This window comes from Nycticebus coucang, chromosome 11 (genome assembly GCF_027406575.1).
Source record: "Nycticebus coucang isolate mNycCou1 chromosome 11, mNycCou1.pri, whole genome shotgun sequence".
NCBI classification, from domain to species: Eukaryota; Metazoa; Chordata; class Mammalia; order Primates; family Lorisidae; genus Nycticebus; species Nycticebus coucang.
Genome location: NC_069790.1, coordinates 56,491,070 through 56,512,665, shown reverse-complemented (window position 1 = coordinate 56,512,665; position 21,596 = coordinate 56,491,070). Strand labels below are relative to the sequence as shown.

Sequence of the window (21,596 nt, the reverse complement as noted above, 5' to 3'; positions counted from 1 at the left end):
TTTTTATTAATAGATGTAAACAGTTTAAATATATGAACAGTTTTGACATTTCAAAATTTTGTTTTTTAACTTTTTCTAAATATTACAGCTTAATAGTTCAACTAATATAACAGTGAAGAATAATAGCTTACATTTATGTCGTGTGCATTTTCCCTTTTCTGAGTTTCGATTTTTCAAAGCCATTTTACATAATAACTAAGGCTACAGTTTTCAAACTGTCTTGTACAGAGCCAGAGTAGAGGAGCGATGAGAGAAAAAGGAGTGCCAAGTAGGACCCCAGACCCCAACCATCCTGCCTTAACTCTGGCAGCTCTCCTTTATTTTATTTCTTATAAATAGAGATTATGAGTAAATATTCATTTACAAAAGGCTTCTTATTTCAATCAAAGTTTAAAAGCTCTAACATAATTTATCTATTAGACAACCATTTAAGCAGTTATTATCAACCTGTTTTATGTATAAGGAACCCAAAAGGTTGTTGTTTACAAATTTTACATAGTCAGTTACTGATAATGTTCAAAGTAAGGCCACAGTCATTTATCTTAATTTTTTACCCTCAAGATCATATCATTAAAATAAAATTTTCCCTTTTTTTGAAAAATAATTTATTTTTTAAAATGTATTTAACTTGATTCTTTTAACCAAATATTATATTTCAAAAATATTTTTTCATTGGCTGTTTTATAACATCAAGTACTTTTTCAAGAAACACTTGAACTCCAGCCTGTTAAAATTCATTAGTTTCAGGGCGGTGCCTATAGCTCAGTGGGCAGGGCGCCGGCCCCATATACCAATGGTGGTGGGTTCAAACCCAGCCCCGGCCAAACTGCAACAACAACAACAACAACAACGACAAAAAAAATTCATTAGTTTCTTTAGATAGCCTCTAGGAGTTTAATTTCTGTATACCAATCCAGCATATTATCTAATAAACAATCAATATATATAAACTTTGAACACACTTAAAATATGTATATGTTAAAACATATCGTATGGTTAAATCCTAGGTCATTAGGGTGCTTAAACTCTCTCTTTGGAACTTGAGTGTTTAAGCAATATTACCTAATTTATATTCAACATAACTGTTTGTTAAAATTACACTGAACATACAGGTGAAACTTACTAATTGTAGAATATAAATGTCTTAACACAATAACTAAGAAAATGCCAGGAAGGCTATGTTAACCAGTGTGATGAAAATATGTCAAATGGTCTATAAAACCAGTGTATGGTGCCCCATGATTGCATTAATGTACACAAGCTATGATTTAATAAAAAAAAAAAATTACATTGAACATATTGTCCCAAATTTTGTTGTAACTTTCAATAATGAATAGGTAGAATTGAATCCAGGAGGTATTTTAAAATGTATTTATAGTAGATGAACAGCAAGTATCTAAAATATCAATGATACCCTATGGCCTCATTCTTAGGAAGAGTCCTCCACCTGATTTTTGTTTTGCCCTACTTGTAATGTATACTAGCTAGATGTATTTTGTGTATCCTTGTAAGCAGCCTTAAATTATTTTAAGAATTATTCAGGGTATAAATACATTAAGTAGAAAGTATTTAATATGTTTTCTAATACAAATTCATATGTGTTAGTAAATTAAATATTTTCTCTCTTAGGAAATTGTTTCTGGCATTTTGGCTTACTGTTGAAACTAGCCTTTTTGCTGTTATTCATATGTTTTTTGGCATATTCTCAGGTTTGTACAGTCTTTTCAGTTTATATTTTGTAATATTTTATTTTAAAGTTCAAGTCTATTAAAGTATGTGAGAAGACTTAGAGTTTTTTTTTTAAGCTTCATTTTTTAATGACTGTAATAAAAGTGTCACTCGATAGTTGACTACTCCATGTAGTTCTTTTGAGATATATCTACTTTTGTTACCACTGTTTTTGTTGTAAGAGCAATTTAAAGCTCTTCCTCTGGCAATTGTTCAGGATCCATTTTACTTGACTTTGATCAATCAAACGTTTATTGAATGCCTCTTGTAAGACACTACTCTAAGTGGAGATCAAAATTCTCTTGACAGAATGTGCAACTTAATTTGTGCATTATTCATTGCATCAAAGTATTACTTGATTTTTCCATAACTACGTAGAGTAAAATTTTGGCAGTTAGTAAAACCAGCTTGGGAGCAAAGGGATATGTATATATGTATTATGTTTAATTTTATAAAATTTGGTCATTTTCCTAACTCTAACCTTTGATCCCTCTGTTCTGATGGTTGAGACTTTAGCAGAGTAGCAGTCACAGCTGCCTGCTGACTAAATCCTTCAGGCAGCTGTGTTATTTGGGCAGCATGAAGTTTATAACAACCTTTTAATCTGGATGTCTATAGTTGTGACATGTGCTGTGGTTTACCTCCAACACTGTGCCTGGCACAGCCAGGTATACATGTCCTATAGGCATTTTGTGTGTATATACATATAGTCCTAGAAAGCTGTTTGGGGGCATTTTTGTAGGCATTTATATATTTTTATACTCAGTAGCATTTAAAGCATTATTATTGCTTCCTAATATTCAAGGTTTTTTTAATAGATCAATAAAATAAAGAAGCAACAGGCAAATATATAAAGAACTAGTCAGATAATAGCAATAACTACTGGACAGTTGTTCATTAAAATTCCCAACACTCTTTGGGTACTTTTGAAGGAAAGAAAAGAAAGCTGACCAGAGGTTCGATATAGGGATTAGGAACACTTCTCTAGCTTGAGGTCAGTGCTGACCACTGCACAAGAAAGAAAAAGATCCCCACCCCATTGCAGCCCCACTATCTTTCACAAACTAGGTTGCCTAATAAATACTTATTTCTTGATCATGTTAAGAAATAAATTTTAATTAGAAATAAAATTTTAAATGGTAAATACATCTTATATATGTCATAGATATGCCGCATATATAATCAATAAGATTTATATTTTTATATAATATATACCTATTATATATCTATATTCATGCCAGCATATGTGATCTATATGTACATAATATTGCAACTCTTTTGGGACATAAATTTTGAGAGAATCTTATTTTTAATATGTACATTTTAAATTCTGGTTGAATGGAGAGTATTGTAGTTTATTATAATAAAGTTCTTCTGATCTAAGGATTCAGGATTGTTTAAAATATAATATTTTTCATGTTTTGTCTTTGGTTTGTAATAGCCTTTTTAAAATCGTGATGTTATGTTTTTATGATGTGGCATAAGATCTAATGGTAGAACTTTCCTTAATTGAGTTTGTCATCATTCTTTAGTCTGGAAATTGAGGTTTTTGTTCTCTTCTTTGAAAGACTTCATTAATGTGCAGGAATGTACCCAAGACTTTTGTCCCTTCATTCCCAGATTTTCCAGGCTGTCAGATTAGTAAGAGAGTACCATTCAATAACTTGACCAGAGTAAAATTGTAAACTTTGTTTCAAAGGCTAGTAATGGCATTTGGGTATGGTTGATTGAGAAAAGTGACTAATTTAGAATACTCTTTTAACTCAGGTAGTTAATTATAGATTATTAAAAACATTTGGAGAAAGGTAACTATATTTTAACCTTAACAATCATTCTTTAGGGTATCAATACCATATTGCCTGAGGTATTTTGTATTTTTCTGTTTGATTAGTGAATATTCGCTATTTTGTGTTAAAAACCTTAAATAGAATAATTTTCTGATTACTGGTTTTGGGGGGGGAGTTAATTTTGCTCTCTCAGTACCCTTTCATGTGCAGTAAAAATAAGTTACAGAGTTTTAAATCATCTTTATTAGCCGCTGGTAAAATAAATTTATTTTTAAATGTATCTCAAATGAAGTGCCATTTCCAAATGAAATAAATACAATTTTAAAATTGTGAATGATGCATACATAGTCCTAACTTTAAAAAGAAAACCTATAATTTATAATAGAATTGCAAAGCAATTATTGACTTGTATCATCTTAATTTATTTTCTGAATTCCTTTTTTCAGGGCGCATTTGAAAAGATCTTTTCTCTGTGGCCATTGTCCAAGTGTTTTGAACTGCAAGGGAATGTATATGAATGGTGGTTCAGATGGAGGTTAGACCGTTATGTACGTATTTACTTTGTGATATTTTGTCATTTCAAGTGATATTGTTAGAAAATCATTCAGAATTTTTTTCATTTATTTTTACTTAATTTTAGAATAAAGAAACATGTTGGTGGTGCCTGTGGCTCGGGGAATAGGGCACTTGCCCCATATACCAGTGGTGGTGGGTTCAAACCCGGCCCAGGCAAAAAAAAGAAAAAAGAAAAACTGCAAAAAAAAAAAAAAGAAGAAAAAGAAACATGTTGATGTAGTAAATCAAAGCAGTCCACTACTACCACTACTCTTTCTTCTTTGTAGCAGTGGAAGGGTATGCATATATATATATATATATGTAGGTCAGCTAGAAAAATATCAGTTAAAAATGTCTATAAAGTGGCTTTTGCCCAACTTGTAATTTTAACTTATAGGTGATCTGACATATGCTTCAGCCATTCAAAATAATATTTATTGAGGCCCAGTATGTGCCCTACATACTGGTTTTGTTATGAGATACACTGTTAGAAAGAAGACATGCCACCAGGCTGCTAAGCCTTAAGAATCTAGTTTAAAATCCAAGATGACTATTAACAATGAGGTGCTAAACTATGTAATACGGATTTTGTGGTAGAAGTGTGCAAAGCAGAAAGAGCAGTATCTTGGAGTATTTTATGAACTTGATCTTGAAGGATGATTAAGATTTAACGGATCAAAAAAATGTAGAATATCTAGCACAGCATTTGGAAATAATAGACGTTAAATAGATGTTAATTATTTCAATTTTTCCCCTTTTTCTTTCATCTTTGACTCATCTTTTTCTCTCACCAAATGTTTTTAGTGCCTATTCTGTGCCGTTCTTGGTTTCCAATATCTACACATATATACTTTCCAATGTACTGCATTGCATTTCAAAAGCATATGAATAAAAATCTTTGCTAAAATCTCCATATCAAGTAATTTTAAATTCACAATTTTCTCAATAATGCAGTCAACTGTGGCATGATTTCTTAGCCTGTCTAGGGTGCTGTAATAGAATACTACAGACTGGGTGGCTTATAAATAGTAAAAATTTATTTCTCACACTTCTGGAGACTTGGCAAGTCTGAGATTACATCACCAGCAGATTTGGTGTCTGGTGAGGCCAGGTTCATAGACAGCTGCCTTCTCTCTGAGTTCTCCCGTGGTAAGAGGTGGCAAGGGAGCTCTCAGGGGTCTCTTTTATAAAGGGCACTAATCCCATTCATGAAGGCCTCACTCAGCCTTACTACCTAATCACCCACCAAAGGCCTTACCTCCAAAATGATCACACTGGGGAATTAGATTTCAACATATGAATTTTGGGTGGACACAAACATTCAGTCTATTGAAGCGATGGTTCACATTAAGTCTTTGTTTCAAAAAAAAAAAGCTGATGTGCTTTCTGGTGTGCCTTTTTTTTTTCCTATACTTATGTGCATGTACTTCTTTTTAAAGTGTTATTTGCTACTGTTATTATTTGTTGCATTTGACCAAAATGTGTTTTATCTTTGTTGGGTACATTTACATTTTATCATGTCTTTAGGAGAGTTTCTTTATTATTTTTAAATTGTCTTTATTACTTGCTATTGAGATCTGCCCAAATGAACTGGCTTTATTTTATCCTGTTACAAGAGGGGTTTTGCTTGTCTATGGGGGATGATTTCTAACAGTCATTGGCTTTATTTCATTGCTTCAGGTTTTACTATTGAAGTTTAAATCCTTTATAGAAATGCCAAACCTTTAAGCTTTTACCCTACTTTCTTTTATATGTTAGGAATATTCCTAAACAATTAGATTTTTTTTTTTTTTTTTTGTGGCTGGGGCCAGGTTTGAACCCGCCACCCTGGTATATGGGGCCGGCGCCCTACTCCTTGAGCCACAGGTGCCGCCCTAAACAATGAAATATTTTTACTATATTTTGATAGGTAACTATTTAAAAATTTTAAACAATTTTTTTTTCTTTATTTTTCAGGTAGTCTTCCATGGAATGCTGTTTGCTTTCGTATATCTGGCTTTACAGAAACGTCATGTACTTTCTGAAGGAAAGGGTGAACCTCTTTTTTCAAACAAAATTTCAAATTTCCTATTGTTTATTTCAGTAGTTTCTTTTTTGGTAAGTTTTGAAATGTAATCTTCTAATTTTCCAAAATTCTAAATGATATAAAATTAACTTTAAGATTTAGGATGTCATGAATTATTTTTATGAATAAATCTTTACTTTTTAAATTCTTTTTTCTCTATTTTTCTAATTGGGCATAAATTCTAAAGAAAAAATATATAAGTTAAATATGAAGACTGACTGAGAGCTCGATGAAATGAGAATTTTATAAGTTATAATATATTTGGGAAAAATAACATGTAAGGTATTTGATGTAAAGAGCCTTTATTGCCTCATCATCACTATTTCCAGAAAAAGCAGACCTATGCACCTCTTTCTCTGCTTTCTTACATTTGGACAGTTGAGCAAACCTGTGGGTACTTTTTACTGATGCTTTTTATATGCCATAATGAAGTATAAGGTTATAAAGAAAACTATAAAAAGAAATTGTGAGAATTATGTTTCTTTAAGAATTAACGGTTTTCTGAACTGTTGCATACATTTTTTGTTTTAGACCTATTCCATCTGGGCTAGCAGTTGTAAAAACAAAGCAGAGTGCAATGAACTCCACCCATCTGTTTCTGTGGTACAGGTAGGTAATGATTTAATGTTTATTTTTAATTCTTGATAAGACCATTGTTCTTAGAGGCAGAGAGATTTAAGATCAAACTCCAGAAAATGGAAGAAGTTACTTAATCTTTCTAAGCCCTTCCTCTGAATTAATATTAAACTCTCTTTCAAAGGGTGGTTGTATTAAATGTATGGAAATGATCTAGCTTAGTATTTGTCACTTGATGGGCACTTAGTAAATGTTAATTCCCCTTCTTATATTTGCTTTTTTAGCATTTATTCAAATTTCTTTATCTCTTTAATCATAGCTATTATCTACTGTGTGTTAAGTAATACACTTAAGATAAGGCACCTTCCCTAAAGAAACTTCAGTCTAATAGAGATACAGATCAATAAACATTCATTCATTCATTTAACAATTTTTTATTCACTTAACAATATTTGATACTTACTGTATGCTAGACATTACACTAGGTGTTGCAGTGATAACCAAATCAGACACATTTCCTACCCTCGTGGAGCCTACATTCTTCTGTTATAGATAGTAATCATATAAAAACCACATTATTATAAATAGGAGTACATAATTCTGTAAGAGAATATAATAAGGGCATATTACCAAGTTGGAATTAAAGAGCAGTGGTTGGGGACCAGAGATGATTTCCCTGAGAAAATCAAACTGAGAATGGAGGGATGAAGGCACAGTGGGCAACAAGAACTTAGGCTCTGGATTGGAAGGGAGCATGGTACATTCAGGGAATGTAAAGAATGCCAGTGCTGTGGGAACTCACAGAGCCAGAGTCTGGAGAAGTGTATGATAATGACTGTTAGAGGTGGGCAGAGGTTGGGGGATACTCAAATCAGATTTACGTTTTCCAGAGATACAACACCTCTGGTTGCAGGTAACCATAAGTCATTGTGATTAGTGTGAGAATGATTAAATGTAGGTTGCTTTGGAAACACATGGGAATTCTTCCTAGTCAATCTTGATATCGGCACAGAGTTCTTGAAGGAAGTAGTATCTAAGCTGAGGTCTGAAAGATGAGTAGCCCTTCTGGGCATATAGTAAACAGAGAAAAATTCTGGAGGATTTTATGGAGCTTGAATTCTCTTCAAATGCATGGACTATTTTTTTTTTAAACCTCAGAATAGTCAGTAGCAACAACCAGGTGATAGATTCTCCACGCATAATTGATGATGAAATTTTAAACATTATATTGTATTCATATAGCCTTTTCATGACTTCTACAGACAACAAACAGTAGTGCTTACTAGTAACTCCTTGGCATTGGTGTGTCAGTGGTAGTATCTCACCTCCCTCATAGTTTTATGATATCTTACCTGGTATCATTTCTATGTCTTGAAGGATGGGAGGGAAACATTGCCACTCACAGTTCACCAACACAGAACAATGTAAGGAGAGCTAAGGGAGAGAGCGCTACACAGGGAGCAGTACTGACATCAGCACTTCTGAGACTTCGCACTGCCTTTCTCACCACCACCCTCCACATACTCATAGTTCTAAAGTGACTTTTTTGTGAGGGGCTTAGCTTCTCCATTGCAAAGTAAAAGAATATATCTGGAGCACAGATTGAAGCAACCTCCAATTTTATTGGCTGCTACTTACTTTCAAGGGCCTTTGTTTCCTATGGTAAAAATCAGGGCATCCAAGTGGCTCCAAATGCTGCAGGTTACATCCTTATCCTGACTACATTTCACTCTTATTCTCAGATGTGAACAGGTGTGTTGCGGGGGGGGGGGTCATAGATATTGTGATTATATGCAGGTCATTATGAAAGTTTTGAGATACATAAAAATCAAGAAACATAACATCTGTGCAAATGGAAACAAATGAAGCCTTCCCAGCAACACCAATAAGCCAAGCAAGTTGACACTTGCATGGGTGAATCAGAAAGGATGCTGTTGACTGTGTTTCTTGGAAGAGAAATAATGGACAGTAACACAGATTGTCTCGAAACTTTCATAGTGACCTCCTTATATGAGCTATGTATATATCCTTAGGTACAATCTAAAGGTGCACCTTTAAGATTTTAAACTTGAACAAGATTCCTGGTATCCTATGGGAAAAATATTTTCCCAACCTAACCCAAAGGAACGCTTATGTGTTATTTCTTAAATCCTGACCTCTTAGTTTTGTCCACCAGTCTAGATAAATACTTCCAGAAAGGCTTAGCTATAGAATAGGTGCTACCCATAAATGATATACGGAAAGTGTTTAGCACGGTATCCAGCGAGTTACAAATGCTGATCAAATTTAAACATTATTTCTATATCAAGCCAAATTTTGAACGTTATTTCTCTAGCAGGCCAATAAGAATAATTGCACAGACCTTAATTGTCTTCTTTGTGGTCATTGTTTCTCTGATTTTCAACTTTCTGAATCATATTGTCTTCTAAGCATTTGAGAAAACACCAGACTTGAGTATGCTAAAGAAATGAAATGCACATTGGAAAATGGTAGATTACAGTCAGAAAGACTGGAAAATGACTTGCTTAGGACTATTTATAGGTTTTCTATTGCTCAGGCTAGTGATTGGTATGTATAAGTGTATGTGTTATTCTTTTTTAGCATTTTACAGCTTATGCAATAATTTAATTATAATAATATTCAAATGGCTTTATGTACAAAGGCTTCATTTAGGTCTCACTATCATGATTTTTGCTGTTTATATATACTACCTATGCTGTTAATTACCTACTCTGTTTCTTTAAATGACTTACAGTGTATGTTTTAAGTACCTCACATATGTTTTCACATTTAATGTTCCCATCGATTTTCGGTTAAGTTTGTCTTCATTTGTATAAATGAAGAAAAAGACCCAAAGGTTATGCACCTTGCCAAAAGCCCCAAAACTAACATAAGCAAAGGGTGGATCCAAAGTTGAGTCTTTCTGATGCTGTTTTCCTTGAGGATCAGTCAGTTGTACCTGAGTAGTTCACCTTGGTTCCTTTTTCCTGGTGATAGAGTTATCCACGCTTATACTCCTATTTTTTCATCTTATGTGCATCCCAGAGACTTCTTCCTACATCCTTTGATAAAATGCCTGTGCCCACGGTGATCAACATTGAATATAGGTTTTTCTCTGAAGTGTCAATAAATTTTTCCATCCTTTTATGAGAGAAAAATTTTGAAAGGTGGCTGTGAATGTGGAAACACTTTTTTTCTTTTCAAATCCTTGTGTTTTTAATAAGGAGGCAGATTTTTTAAAGCAAAAAAAAATCTGAGACTATGAATTGGAGGTATAGAAAATATAAGATTGTTCACCTGGTACAAAAGGACAGGTGAGCAGGGTGAAGTGAAGTTTGAGAGCCCAAAAGCTAGAGATTCTTCTGGGGGAGAAAAGATCCAGAGAGGAAAATGAATTACATGCAACTACAGATCAAGACTTCATGCCAGGCCATGCATAGAAAACATGAAAATATCTCGAAAACCATGGCATTTTCCATGCTAACATGGCTGTTAGTGGAAGAAAGATTTTGGCAGAATAAAGAAAGGAGGTGGCTCCCAACCAGGCAGATAGTATGTGAAAGCAGCAGGATTATATCATGGGATTTTGTGAAGTTTTATTACATAAATGTGATACCAACTTTTTGCACAAAAAAGGGCGTCAGGAAAATTTTTTTTCCCCAATATACATAAAATGAAATTGTTCAGCCGTGAACTATCTAACATCTACTTTGGTATGTAGTCTATATATTGAGAAATCCAGTCTGGTGTACTCTAGGGCAAAAATAACTTCCTAATACTTTGTTAAAAAAAATTCTGTAAGTGTCAAGTTCAAGAACATAAATAGAATAAAGGTACCAGTCAAAGGAAAGCTTTATGTAAAATACTTTTCAACAAGGACATTATTAATATTTGCTTTTGTGGATTTTCTTTAGATTTTAGCCTTCATCCTTATACGGAACATCCCTGGATATGCACGTTCTGTTTACAGTTCATTTTTTGCTTGGTTTGGAAAAATTTCATTAGAGGTTGGTACAATAAGATTTTGCTTTATCTTGCACAATCAGGTATTAAATGTGTGTGTGCGTGTATGTGAGTATATACATGTGGATTTATAAATCTGACAGACTTTTTTTTAAACAAAAGCTATGTTATTTATGGAATTATAAGAGTATAGTATTTTAGAGTGTTTTAAAAGCCATATTTAAAAATGACTAGCTATAGATGATTTTCAAAATATTATTTATATTGTCTTAAGCTTTGATATAACCAAGATGCCGAGATCAGGAGAGAAAAATATTAGACCAGGTATAAGGAAAATCAAGTGGAGGGGATTTTGATTTGTGGTTGGTTCATCTGCATAATTAAATATTATATTACTGGAATTCAGTTTATTAATGTTCACCATAATAAAATTTACCCTTATTACAATTGGAAATTAATGGGAAAAAATTTAAACTCATTACATTTTGCATGAGGGACATAATATGAAATAATCTACAAAATAATTTTAAACAGTGGATTTTAAAATATATTGAGTAGTCTGAGCTTTACTATTTGAAGTAGAATGTTTTAAAACAATAGAATTTATATTGTAATCGTAACAGGTATATTTTAAAGTGTAAAATTTATTAAATTTTTTTAATAGGGAAAATAGATTTCTCTTTGCGTCCTTGAATAAGTGTTCTGTGTTTTTAATCTCATTTATAAGAGAAATTGTGTAGAAGTAGGAATTCTAGAAAGTAGACTCAGCAGGGGAATTTCAGGGCCAATAGTGAATCAAATGGTTTCAGAAAAGCCTTCTGATGTTATTATGCTATCAAATATTTAAATTAGGAAAAACTATGATTTTGTTTATGCACCCTCTGTACACATTTAACTTTAAATATGTTTTTCTCCTAGCTATTTATTTGCCAATATCACATATGGCTGGCAGCAGACACAAGGGGCATCTTGGTACTCATTCCCGGAAACCCTATGCTCAACATCATTGTCAGCACTTTCATATTTGTTTGTGTGGCACATGAAATCTCTCAGATCACTAATGATCTGGCACACATTATTATTCCTAAAGATAATTCGTCTCTCTTGAAAAGGTTGGCATGTATAGCTGCATTTTTTTGTGGACTCCTCATCTTATCATCCATTCAAGATAAATCAAAAGATTAGGTTCCTAAAACTGAACTCTTTTGGCTTACTTTGTGTCTGCCTGAAGAAGAAAAACATCTATCTGGAGATATAAATATATATGTAAATATAAATATGTGTGGCAAGAGGACAGTTCTATGACACCTGTTGAATATGCATGATTGTATATACTGGAAATGTATATAGCAATGTGAAATACTAAAAAGAATTGATGAACCAGAATGCATTGTATAGGATTGCATGTGAAAATTTCTTTTTCTACTGAATCTATATTTCCATTTATAAATGATTTTAAGTGAACATATGAAAGCAGGGAAATGATTACCTTTCCAGCAAAAAGTACAGATAATTTACTTAGCTTAGTGACGCCACTGAGTGTTTTGATATTACTAAATTTGTGGTTGTAAAACTGCACCTGTATTCATCATGGAACTTCCTACTTCACTGAAAACTTTCTTACTCAAGAATGACTGCAGTATTGTTTTCTTGTCATATGTGCAATGATATGGAATGATAAACAGTACGCCTTTAATTTATATGTGTTCATGTTCTGATGTTACATGTTTCCTGAAATGATTTTTCTTCCTAACTGTGGTTTCAGGTATACAAGCCTAAATCTTTGTATACTTTGTGTTAGATAGTAGTTCTAAAGCTCCATGGCAGGAGTTTTGTCACTGTTGGTGTTACGTTACTTCTTTTTATAAAAAGGCCAAATTTTCTTTCCAAGCCAAACGCGCACCTGTTTCCCTTCCACAAGCTATACCAGTGTAATACCAATTGCCCTGTGGATCTATTTAATATATTTTCTCCCCAGTAACTAATTTTTGTATATTATTTCCAATGTTTGGAAAGCTCTTTATAGCCGTTTTGGTATTCCCCCCTCCTATTTTTAAAAAATATTTATCAGTCTGAACTTGTGCAGTATAGTAACATGTAAATTGTTATGATTAACATGTATTACCATGAGTAGAGTTTTTAGTAAACCAGTGACTTTGGGCAATAAATATTTTTGTTTGTTTTGTTTTGTTCTTACAAGCTAACTGTTAGAAGTACACATTTATTTATCTGTACAGATTTGATTATGATTTTTAATTTCTGAATGATTGCACTTGTTTGCTTTTACTATGTGGGGTAAAATATTTTTTCTGCTCACTGTATGTGAAAATGTGGAGTAATTTAAACATTAAATAAACGTCTGTGGATGCTTATTTTTCTATTGGCAAAGTATCAATTAAACTATATGTGTTCTCTTTTTAAAAAGCTGGATCCATTAATGATTGGTTTAAATTTCTAATTCATTTATTCAACTTAAATTTGCTTTTTCAAACTCTTAATGTGTAGGGATAAGTTTGTAATAATGTACTTATTAGAGGTTCTGAGGATTATCAGCTTTCCACCTAGGCAGTTTAAGCGTTATGTTTATTAGTTTTGCTTAAAGATTTAAAAACGTTAATTATTTCTGTAGTACTGGATTTATGTGCTACTGATATATTCCCATTAATTGAGGAATATTTCTCGGACAGAAATGTGTGTTCTTTCCTTTTCTCTCTTCTTCTGCCCTTACTTAATCTTTTGACATTTCCCAGATAGACAATTGTAATGATTCATTGCTCTGCCTCCTAGACTGCAGCCTTATAAGTAGGGAATAGTTTAGTTATAAATCAAAAACTTCCAAGTACTGTGATCACATTATTCTTGCTCATGTAGCTTGCCAATGAGTAGAATACATTTTAATTTAGCTTGTAAGTTTTATCACCTGAAAAGACTCTTCCTGATGAAACAATTGAAAAAGAAAGATGACCAGTATCTCTGTGCCTTTTGAAAACACTTGTATCTTCCAATAGCAATGCCCAAGTGAAAATACGTTTTTTTTTTTTCCTCCTCTTTGAGCTCAAGCATAAAACTAACCTGGTAACCCCTATCTCTTACTTAATATGCAGTACTGTTTTTATATGTAATAGTGAAAATAATATAATTAAAATATAATGTATTTTTTTACTAAAATAAAATTTAGTATTTTTTACTAAAATACATTATATTTTATTTTCTTAATGAGTCTATGGGTAAGAGATTATTGTGGAAATTGACATAATAACACCAGTGTACGTGGTAAATGTCTTAATTTTTTCTCCATATTGACTCAGATACACACCAGTTACATTACTCACTAATTTTTCAGAGTAAGATGTTTAACAGAATATTTCAATGTGCTGAAATTGAGATAAAACCATAGATGCTCTCTAAACTGGGATTTTCTGTAATATAACAATCACATTCAGAAATCTGCCATCTGGCTCGAAAAGGTACTTACTTGCTGGACTCATTTCTACCCTGATCCTTCCCTCTTTCCTTTGCCAAACCTCCCCATTCTTGAGGATAGCCAACAGAAGCATTAAAAATTCAGCCTACACCTAAATTATAATGTTTGCAAAGACATTTAACTGAAGTCCCTTTATTATTCTCTTCCTTAAGAATGCCTTTATACTAAAACCATAAAAATAAAATGCATTCTGGATATAGTCTTTGATATCATAAACTGGATGTGTTCCATGACTTGGATTACACACAATTCAGGGTTCTGCTTGATGAATTGAGCACCACGTCGAAGTCTGCTGTATGACTGGAGGTTAGAGACTTTTGGAACTGTTGAAAGAGTTTGAATTCTTCACATGATGCAAGAGAAAATGACTTTTTTAGCTTAATAGTGAAGGCTGAAATAAAGATTGCCAATTTTGGTTGGCAGTTCAGCCCATCTTACCACTTTGAATATTTCTCTGCAAAGACATTCAGAAATGATTACACAAATATATAATTTAATTTGTTCATTCTTAGAATAATTGAGATTTGGGTGAACTTACTTGGCAAGATATATTCTGGCTTATTTTCTTATACAAAAAAATGATTGTCAGAAAAGCTTATTAAGGGGATGGGAACAGTAAATTCCCATTCTTTAGTCTGTATACCAAAAGAAATGTAAAATGATTAATGGGTTTAAAGACATGAAAATAAGTAGAAAATGTAAGTGAATATCACATCCCTGGATGAGAAATAAGGATAAATCAAAAGGTAAAACCAGAATTGCTACAATTACATGAAAATTTAAAACTTCAGCACGCCAAAAGACATAAATAGAAAAAATACAAGGGGGAAAATTTTAGGACATGAATATTTGACAAAAATCCAATACCCTGAATATATAGAGAGCTCTTATAGTTTAGAAACACCAAGATCTTTTTTCAGTTGGTTCCTCATTCTATACAGAAGGTCACTTCATTCAAATACCTTGAAGTACATTACACAAATAATTTAACTTGGAAGAACATCAGGAAATCACTATACTCAAAGCTACGCCTTCTATGGATGCTTTTTGGGAATTTGGGGGAGGGGACAGATTTTTTTTTAATGGCCACTATGTTTAGTTATGCCTTCCTTAAACAATCTCCAAACTAAAACTAATTAAGACTGAAGTTATATTGAGCAGAAATTTGGAAACTAAATGGTCCATCTGTCTGTGGAAGCACAGATTCAATGTTTTGTTTTGTTTTGTTTTTTTTCACTAAAAATTGTGGCTTCATCCAATATTCCCTCAGAAACTAATGATTTATTAGTCTCTTAAATTTCCCCAAAAGATGTCGCTCCTACACCAGCTCAACGTCCCATTAAGACTAGAGCCCTTGGGTAGATGAACTCTGGATATAGCTAATATCCCAGCTAGTTAATATATATAATCTGTGGGTTTGCCTGTGACAAATAGCATTTATAAAAGAATATTAGAGGCTTGTTTATTATCACTTCTTGGAGTCTTTAACATGTACCCCAGAATTAAGGCAAGCAAGCACTTAGCAAAGACCATTGGGACAATACCCTCCTGACTTAATCCCTAGAATTTCTTTTGAGTTTGAAGCCATTGGTCAACATTGCAGGAAACGCCACAGAACGGTTTTATGAAATTCATCATTGTGTCGACTGTAAGAGTATTGTTGATTACATTACACAATGGGATCTTTTTGTGTACTCTCGAGTTATTTCCCTCTGGCATTATGGAAATACTTGTGCTTGTTCTCAACAGTTCATTTGCTGCTATCCTGTAGACACTGAGTTGTCTTTTCACGTTTGCCAATAAGAAGCTAGAGCTAAGTTTGTGCTCTATCCCCCAAAACAGGGCATGTTGGTGTTCACTATCTATATTAGCCTGCTTTTTGGCCCCTTTTTCCTTCTTCTACTTCAAAATAATATTATCTGGCTATATTCATCCTAACCCTATAAGTTGTCTTCTATTCTTTTGAAACATGTGGTTGTATTTCTTTAGACCACACCAGTCAGAATGAGCAATAGAGTCATAATATATGAAAAACCTTATCACCCATGCTTGGAAATCTTAGTCACCCAAGCAATTTGTCTCTTCCTTAGGGTTCCAGAGTAGCTCATCAAGTATCCCTATAGCAAATGTTCACAGTCACAGAGGGGAGCATCTGTAGTTAATGACCAAGAAATTTACAATTAAATTCATATGCTACATCAAAACACAAGAAGAAACATTGGGAATAGAGTTTCATATATAGGAAAATTCTTAATACAGTGAACAGAATTTTATATAATCAAGGAAAGGAAGGAAGTAAAATATAATTTAATTTGTATCTAATCTCTGATATAGAGAATAGCTTTAGCATATGAACAAAAGAAAGCAAAGTGCATAAAATTATAATACTTACCAAAAAGAAGTATTTCTCTTAGTCAAAAAAAAAAAATTAAGAGGCAAATTGGAAAAATATTTTAAAAAATGAATAGACCTATTTTTAATATCTTTACATGAAGAACTCTTACAATTTTATTTTAAAACTCGGTTTTTCTACAACTTAGGGCTGGTTGATGGTTTATGATTCCATATAGTACATGACTTCATTCCATTACTTTGGTCTCCATGACATAAATCGTTTAACTTGGAGTGTACATCAGGAAGCAACACTCTGAAGGCTGCGGATTCTATGGACACTTTATTGAGATTTTTTTTCTCCCCCACCTCCATCTTTTAGTGTGCCACAGTGGAATTTTGATCACACCATCCTTAAATATTTCACGGAATAAAATTATCAGGTCTGTGCTATATGGAGGAAAAGTCTCAGCCCTCAATAGCCCATCTGTGATTAAGAGAAAATTCAGTTTTTTCCTGGGGAGAATCTTGGCCATGTCTTACCTACCCTCTCAGCCATCAATAGGATGGCCCTTTCGGTTATGCTTTTCAGTACGTGGAGAAAATCTGTCTTAACCCCAGATCCCCTAGCATTTAATGCCTGAACTCATGCTGTCTATCAACCAAACAGAATAGCTGTACTCTAGATATTTATACTTTTGCCTTTATTCTGTTGACTGTGATTTTTAGTCATACTACTTTTATGTTTTTTGTTTTACTTGCTGATATTGGAACTGAGTCTACACATTCACTTTTTTTTTTTTTTGGAGTATAATTATTTTTCTTTTTTCTTTTTTTTTTTATTAAATCATAGCTGTGTACATTGATATGATCATGGGGCATCACACACTAGCTTCATAAACCGTTTGACACATTTTCATCACACTGGTTGACATAGCCTTCCTGGCGTTTTTCAGTTATTGGGCTAAGACACTTACATTCTACATTTACTAAGTTTCACATATATCCTGTACCAGAATGTTTATTGCAGCCCAATTCATAATTGTTAAGTCATGGAAAAAGCCCAAGTGCCCATAGATCCACAAATGGATTAATAAATTGTGGTATATATACACCATGGAATATTATGCAGCCTTAAAGAATGATGGAGACTTTACCTCTTTTATGTTTACATGGATGGAACTGGAAAATATTCTTCTTAGTAAAGTATCTCAAGAATGGATTACACATTCACTTTTAACAGATCTTGTCATGGTCGTCAGAAGCTAGTGGACATCCATCCAATTTTGTATTTTTTTGTTGATTACTCTTCATCATCATGACATATTTTTTCTTTTTGAACTTGTTGCAATGGTCTAGTTTTTATTTCTTCTCTATTGATTTGAGTTTTCCATACCCTGCTTCGACTATACCAGTGGTTATCTTTAATTCTGTCCTCAGAATTCTAATATTATCTGAGCAAGACCATGTAAAAGGAACTGGCATATTATTGGAACAAAAATTAAGATTGCAGTGAGCCTATCATTTCCCATATGAAGCATGTGTACACTTCATTTTTGGCAAGGTGCTAGCCTTAAAAATACCAATGCAGTTATACAGGGAATTCAGAAAGAAGACTCCAGAGAGTTGGTAAGCCTCTGTCTCTCAGCATGCTGGTCATCTTTAAAATACCAAGGAAGCTATGTGCAGAGAACAGAAATAGGAATGCCTTCTAGTGCCAGCATGCACCCTCCAGCTTCTCCTTGCAAGAGCAAACTCTTTCATTTTTTTAACGTATTTATTTTTCAATAGGGAATATATTTAGATGGTTCAAAAATAAAAAAAGATATTAAGGGAAGATAATACAAAGTTTTATTTTTCCTCCACAGTTGCTCATCCGCCTACTTCCCCTGACTACTATTCCCAACTATATGTAGCCACTTTTACTAGCTTTTCGTATATTTTTACCAATTTCCTTTACATAGTACCAAAAATTAGGAATCTATATACATATTTCTCCTCTCTTTAACATAAAATACACCAGATTAATGCAATTTTTTTACTTAGCAATATTTCCTGGGATCTTTTTTCTGTGGTTACCCTTGTGTTCACATTTAAACCCTAAATTTGAATTGATGCCAATTTAACTGCACTAACATACAAAATCACTGCTCTCGTACAGCTCTTTCCCCTTTTTTATGTTATCAGTGGTATAAATTACATTTTTATGTTGTGTGTCCAATAATAAAGATTTACAATTTTAATCCATTTGTCTTTTAAATTATGTAGAAAATAGAAAGTAGAGTTACAAAACAAAATTACAATAGTACCAGCTTTTATATTTATACATATATTTACCTTAATGGAGATTTGTATTTCTTTATATGGATTTGGGTTATTATAGAGTGTCCTTTCATTTCAACCTAAAGGAAATGCTCCCTTGAGCATTTCTTGTAGGGTAGCTCTAATAGTAAGAAAATTCCTCAGCTATTGTTTATCTGGGAATGTCTTAATTTTGCCCATTTTTTTTTTCAGGATAGTTTTCGCAGGCATATAATTCTTCATTGACAGGTTTTTTTAGGCTGGGATAATTATAAGGCATATCACAGAGAAGGCCTAAATTGCATTAAACTGGTTTTTAGCTCAAAAATTTAAAGATACTGTTAGTGAACTCTCTCAGAAGAAAGTAAGAGATTATTTGAAATTGTAGAAGGGGAAGTTATTGTCAGTTGTGGTAGAAGGCTTAGAGAAATCCTTTTCTGCAGCAACATGGAAAGAGCTCACACATGATAAACGTAAATATATAACTATTTCAGGCTAAGTATTGAAAATATGCCTGGTTTGCTTAAAGCAATACATGAGAGGAAAATTGCAATTAAAGAGAAAATTGTTAAACAGAAAGTAACTGGGAGTGGATTACTTTTTAAATTTTAGCCTATCTAAGTGCCAAGTAAGCCTAGAATCAGAAATGGCTACAAAAAGTGTAGCATAAAAAGAAAGTTGAGGGTATTATGTACAGCCTTTTGTTAAAACTTCAAAAAATCAAAAGGTCAGAGTATTCAGTCATATAAATGACCATTCAAATAAACTAAGCATGTGTCTCATAAATCTTCCCAAACTAGAGGGCTTCCAGGAAACATAATGGTATTGTCCCTCAGGAGAAAGGCAAAATAGAGAAAGGATTCTCTTAAAAAAAGATCTGGGGGACTGAGAGTGGTGGCTCATGCCTGTAATCTCAGCACCCTGGGAGGCTGAGGCAGGTAGATTGCCTGAGCTCAGGAGTTTGAGAGCAGCCTGAGCCAGAGCAAGATCTGGTCTCCAAAAAAACAGTCAGGCATTGTGATGGGTGCCTGTCGTCCCAGCTACTGGGGAGGCTGAGGCTTGAGCCCAAGAGTTTGAGGTTGCTGTGAGCTGTGACGCCACAGCACTCTACTGAGGATGACAAAGTGAGACTCTGTCTCAAAAAAATCTGGGGATGTGGCTTTTGTCTAATAAAGTTAATCACCAAGAAATACATTGAAATACATGGAAGATTCGTAAAGTTCTTGAGAAAATGATTATTCAGAAACATCTCCAGCTTGACCTACAAAGGAAACTATTCACACTATTCACACTACCACCACCTCAGCAATTCTACTGGCAGGAAGCAGGCCGATGAAGCTGCTCAGTGATAAATACACGCTACCCTCACGATAAAGAAAGAATGACTGAAATTAGAAGGTGGAACCAAGAGTTACAAAATATTTTTCCCAGACCTTGAAGCCTGATCAAGAATACATTTGCCCAACTGGATTTTAGAACTGCATTGAACCAGTGTCACCTTTTTGCTTCCATTTTCTCTCCCTTTTGAGTTGAGATGCCTTTAACTATTATCCTATACCTCTCTCATCTGTTATGTGATTACATTGACAGCAGGTAACTTGTCTCTTTAGTTCCACAGATCCATAAATTGAGAGGACTCATACTTAAGAAACCGTACTTATAAATGACATGCAGGAGCCTCCTTTATGTCTGATTTAAATGATCCTGATAATAAAATTTTAGACTTTGAGATGATGATATTTAGATTTAGATGACAAGATTACTTTTTACTTTGAGAAGATGCTATAATAGGACTCTAGAGAATACTGAGGTAAATGTGTGGCAAGGATGTGTATCTCTGGGGACCACAGGAAAGACTGTGATAGGAAAAATTCTAAGATGGCTCGCAATATTCCCAAATGTCTGATATAATTGTACCTTGTATAATTCCCTCTCATTGAGTGTAGAAGGGACTAGTAAATATGGTTATTAGGTTACTAATCAGTAACTTTGACCTAATTTAAAAAAGAGAATATTCTACATTGCCCTGACCTAATCAAGTGAGCCTTTAAAAGGGAGACTATGTTCTTCCTGAAGGGAGAGATTCAGAGTGGAAGAGATTCTCCAGCAGGCCTTGAAGAGGCAAATCACCACATTGTGAACAATCACGTAGTAAATTACATTGTCAGGAACTGAGAGAAACCTCTTAGAGCTGAGAGTGGCCCCCAACATATAGTCAGTACAGAAACAGGGACTATGGTACCACAACCACAAGGAACAGAACTCTTACAACCATCAGTGAGTTTTGCAGAGGCCCCTGAACCTCAGATGAGCTCCTATCCCAGCCAACACCTTCATTTCATTCTGGTGAGATCCTGAGCAGAGGACTCACCTAACCCATATTGTGCTGCTAAGTTTGTAATTATTTCTATACAACAAGGAAAAACAGATAACCTACTGCTATATATGTCTCATGATTCCCCCTCTTAAAAAAACATCTGTATAAATCTTGTCCTTGTCTCTCCATTCTATGTTGGGGGGGGCAGAATACGCACAGTTTTAGTATATGTCTCTGTATCAAGAGTAGCCACATCAAAGGAGATCTTTCTGAACCTAATACATACAGATCACAACATCTTACAATTCAAGTCGGTTTCCATGTATGGATGAAAACTTGGGGGTCTTGACTTGGGTTTAGTATCTTTTGCATGTGGGAAGAAATAAATATTTAGGGACAATGTGCCAACTATGATAGGTTGATTTTCATTAATGGCCTCAGTTAATGGTATCCCCCTGTTCACAATGTACCCTGTTATCTTATATTCCT

At 33.7% G+C, this 21,596-nt stretch overlaps 1 protein-coding gene across 1 annotated transcript in view; it reads left to right on the top strand.

The window, feature by feature from the left end:
• Positions 1-13,046, top strand: part of CASD1 (CAS1 domain containing 1) — a 46,147-nt gene extending 33,101 nt beyond the window's left edge. The window contains exons 13-18 of the mRNA XM_053553601.1: positions 1,630-1,709; positions 3,962-4,063; positions 6,027-6,167; positions 6,667-6,744; positions 10,626-10,718; positions 11,593-13,046. Coding sequence (XP_053409576.1) covers positions 1,630-1,709; positions 3,962-4,063; positions 6,027-6,167; positions 6,667-6,744; positions 10,626-10,718; positions 11,593-11,859 — 761 coding nt within the window. The 3' untranslated portion in view covers positions 11,860-13,046. The remainder of the gene's footprint in view (positions 1-1,629; positions 1,710-3,961; positions 4,064-6,026; positions 6,168-6,666; positions 6,745-10,625; positions 10,719-11,592) is intronic.
• The last annotated feature ends 8,550 nt before the right edge of the window (positions 13,047-21,596 follow it).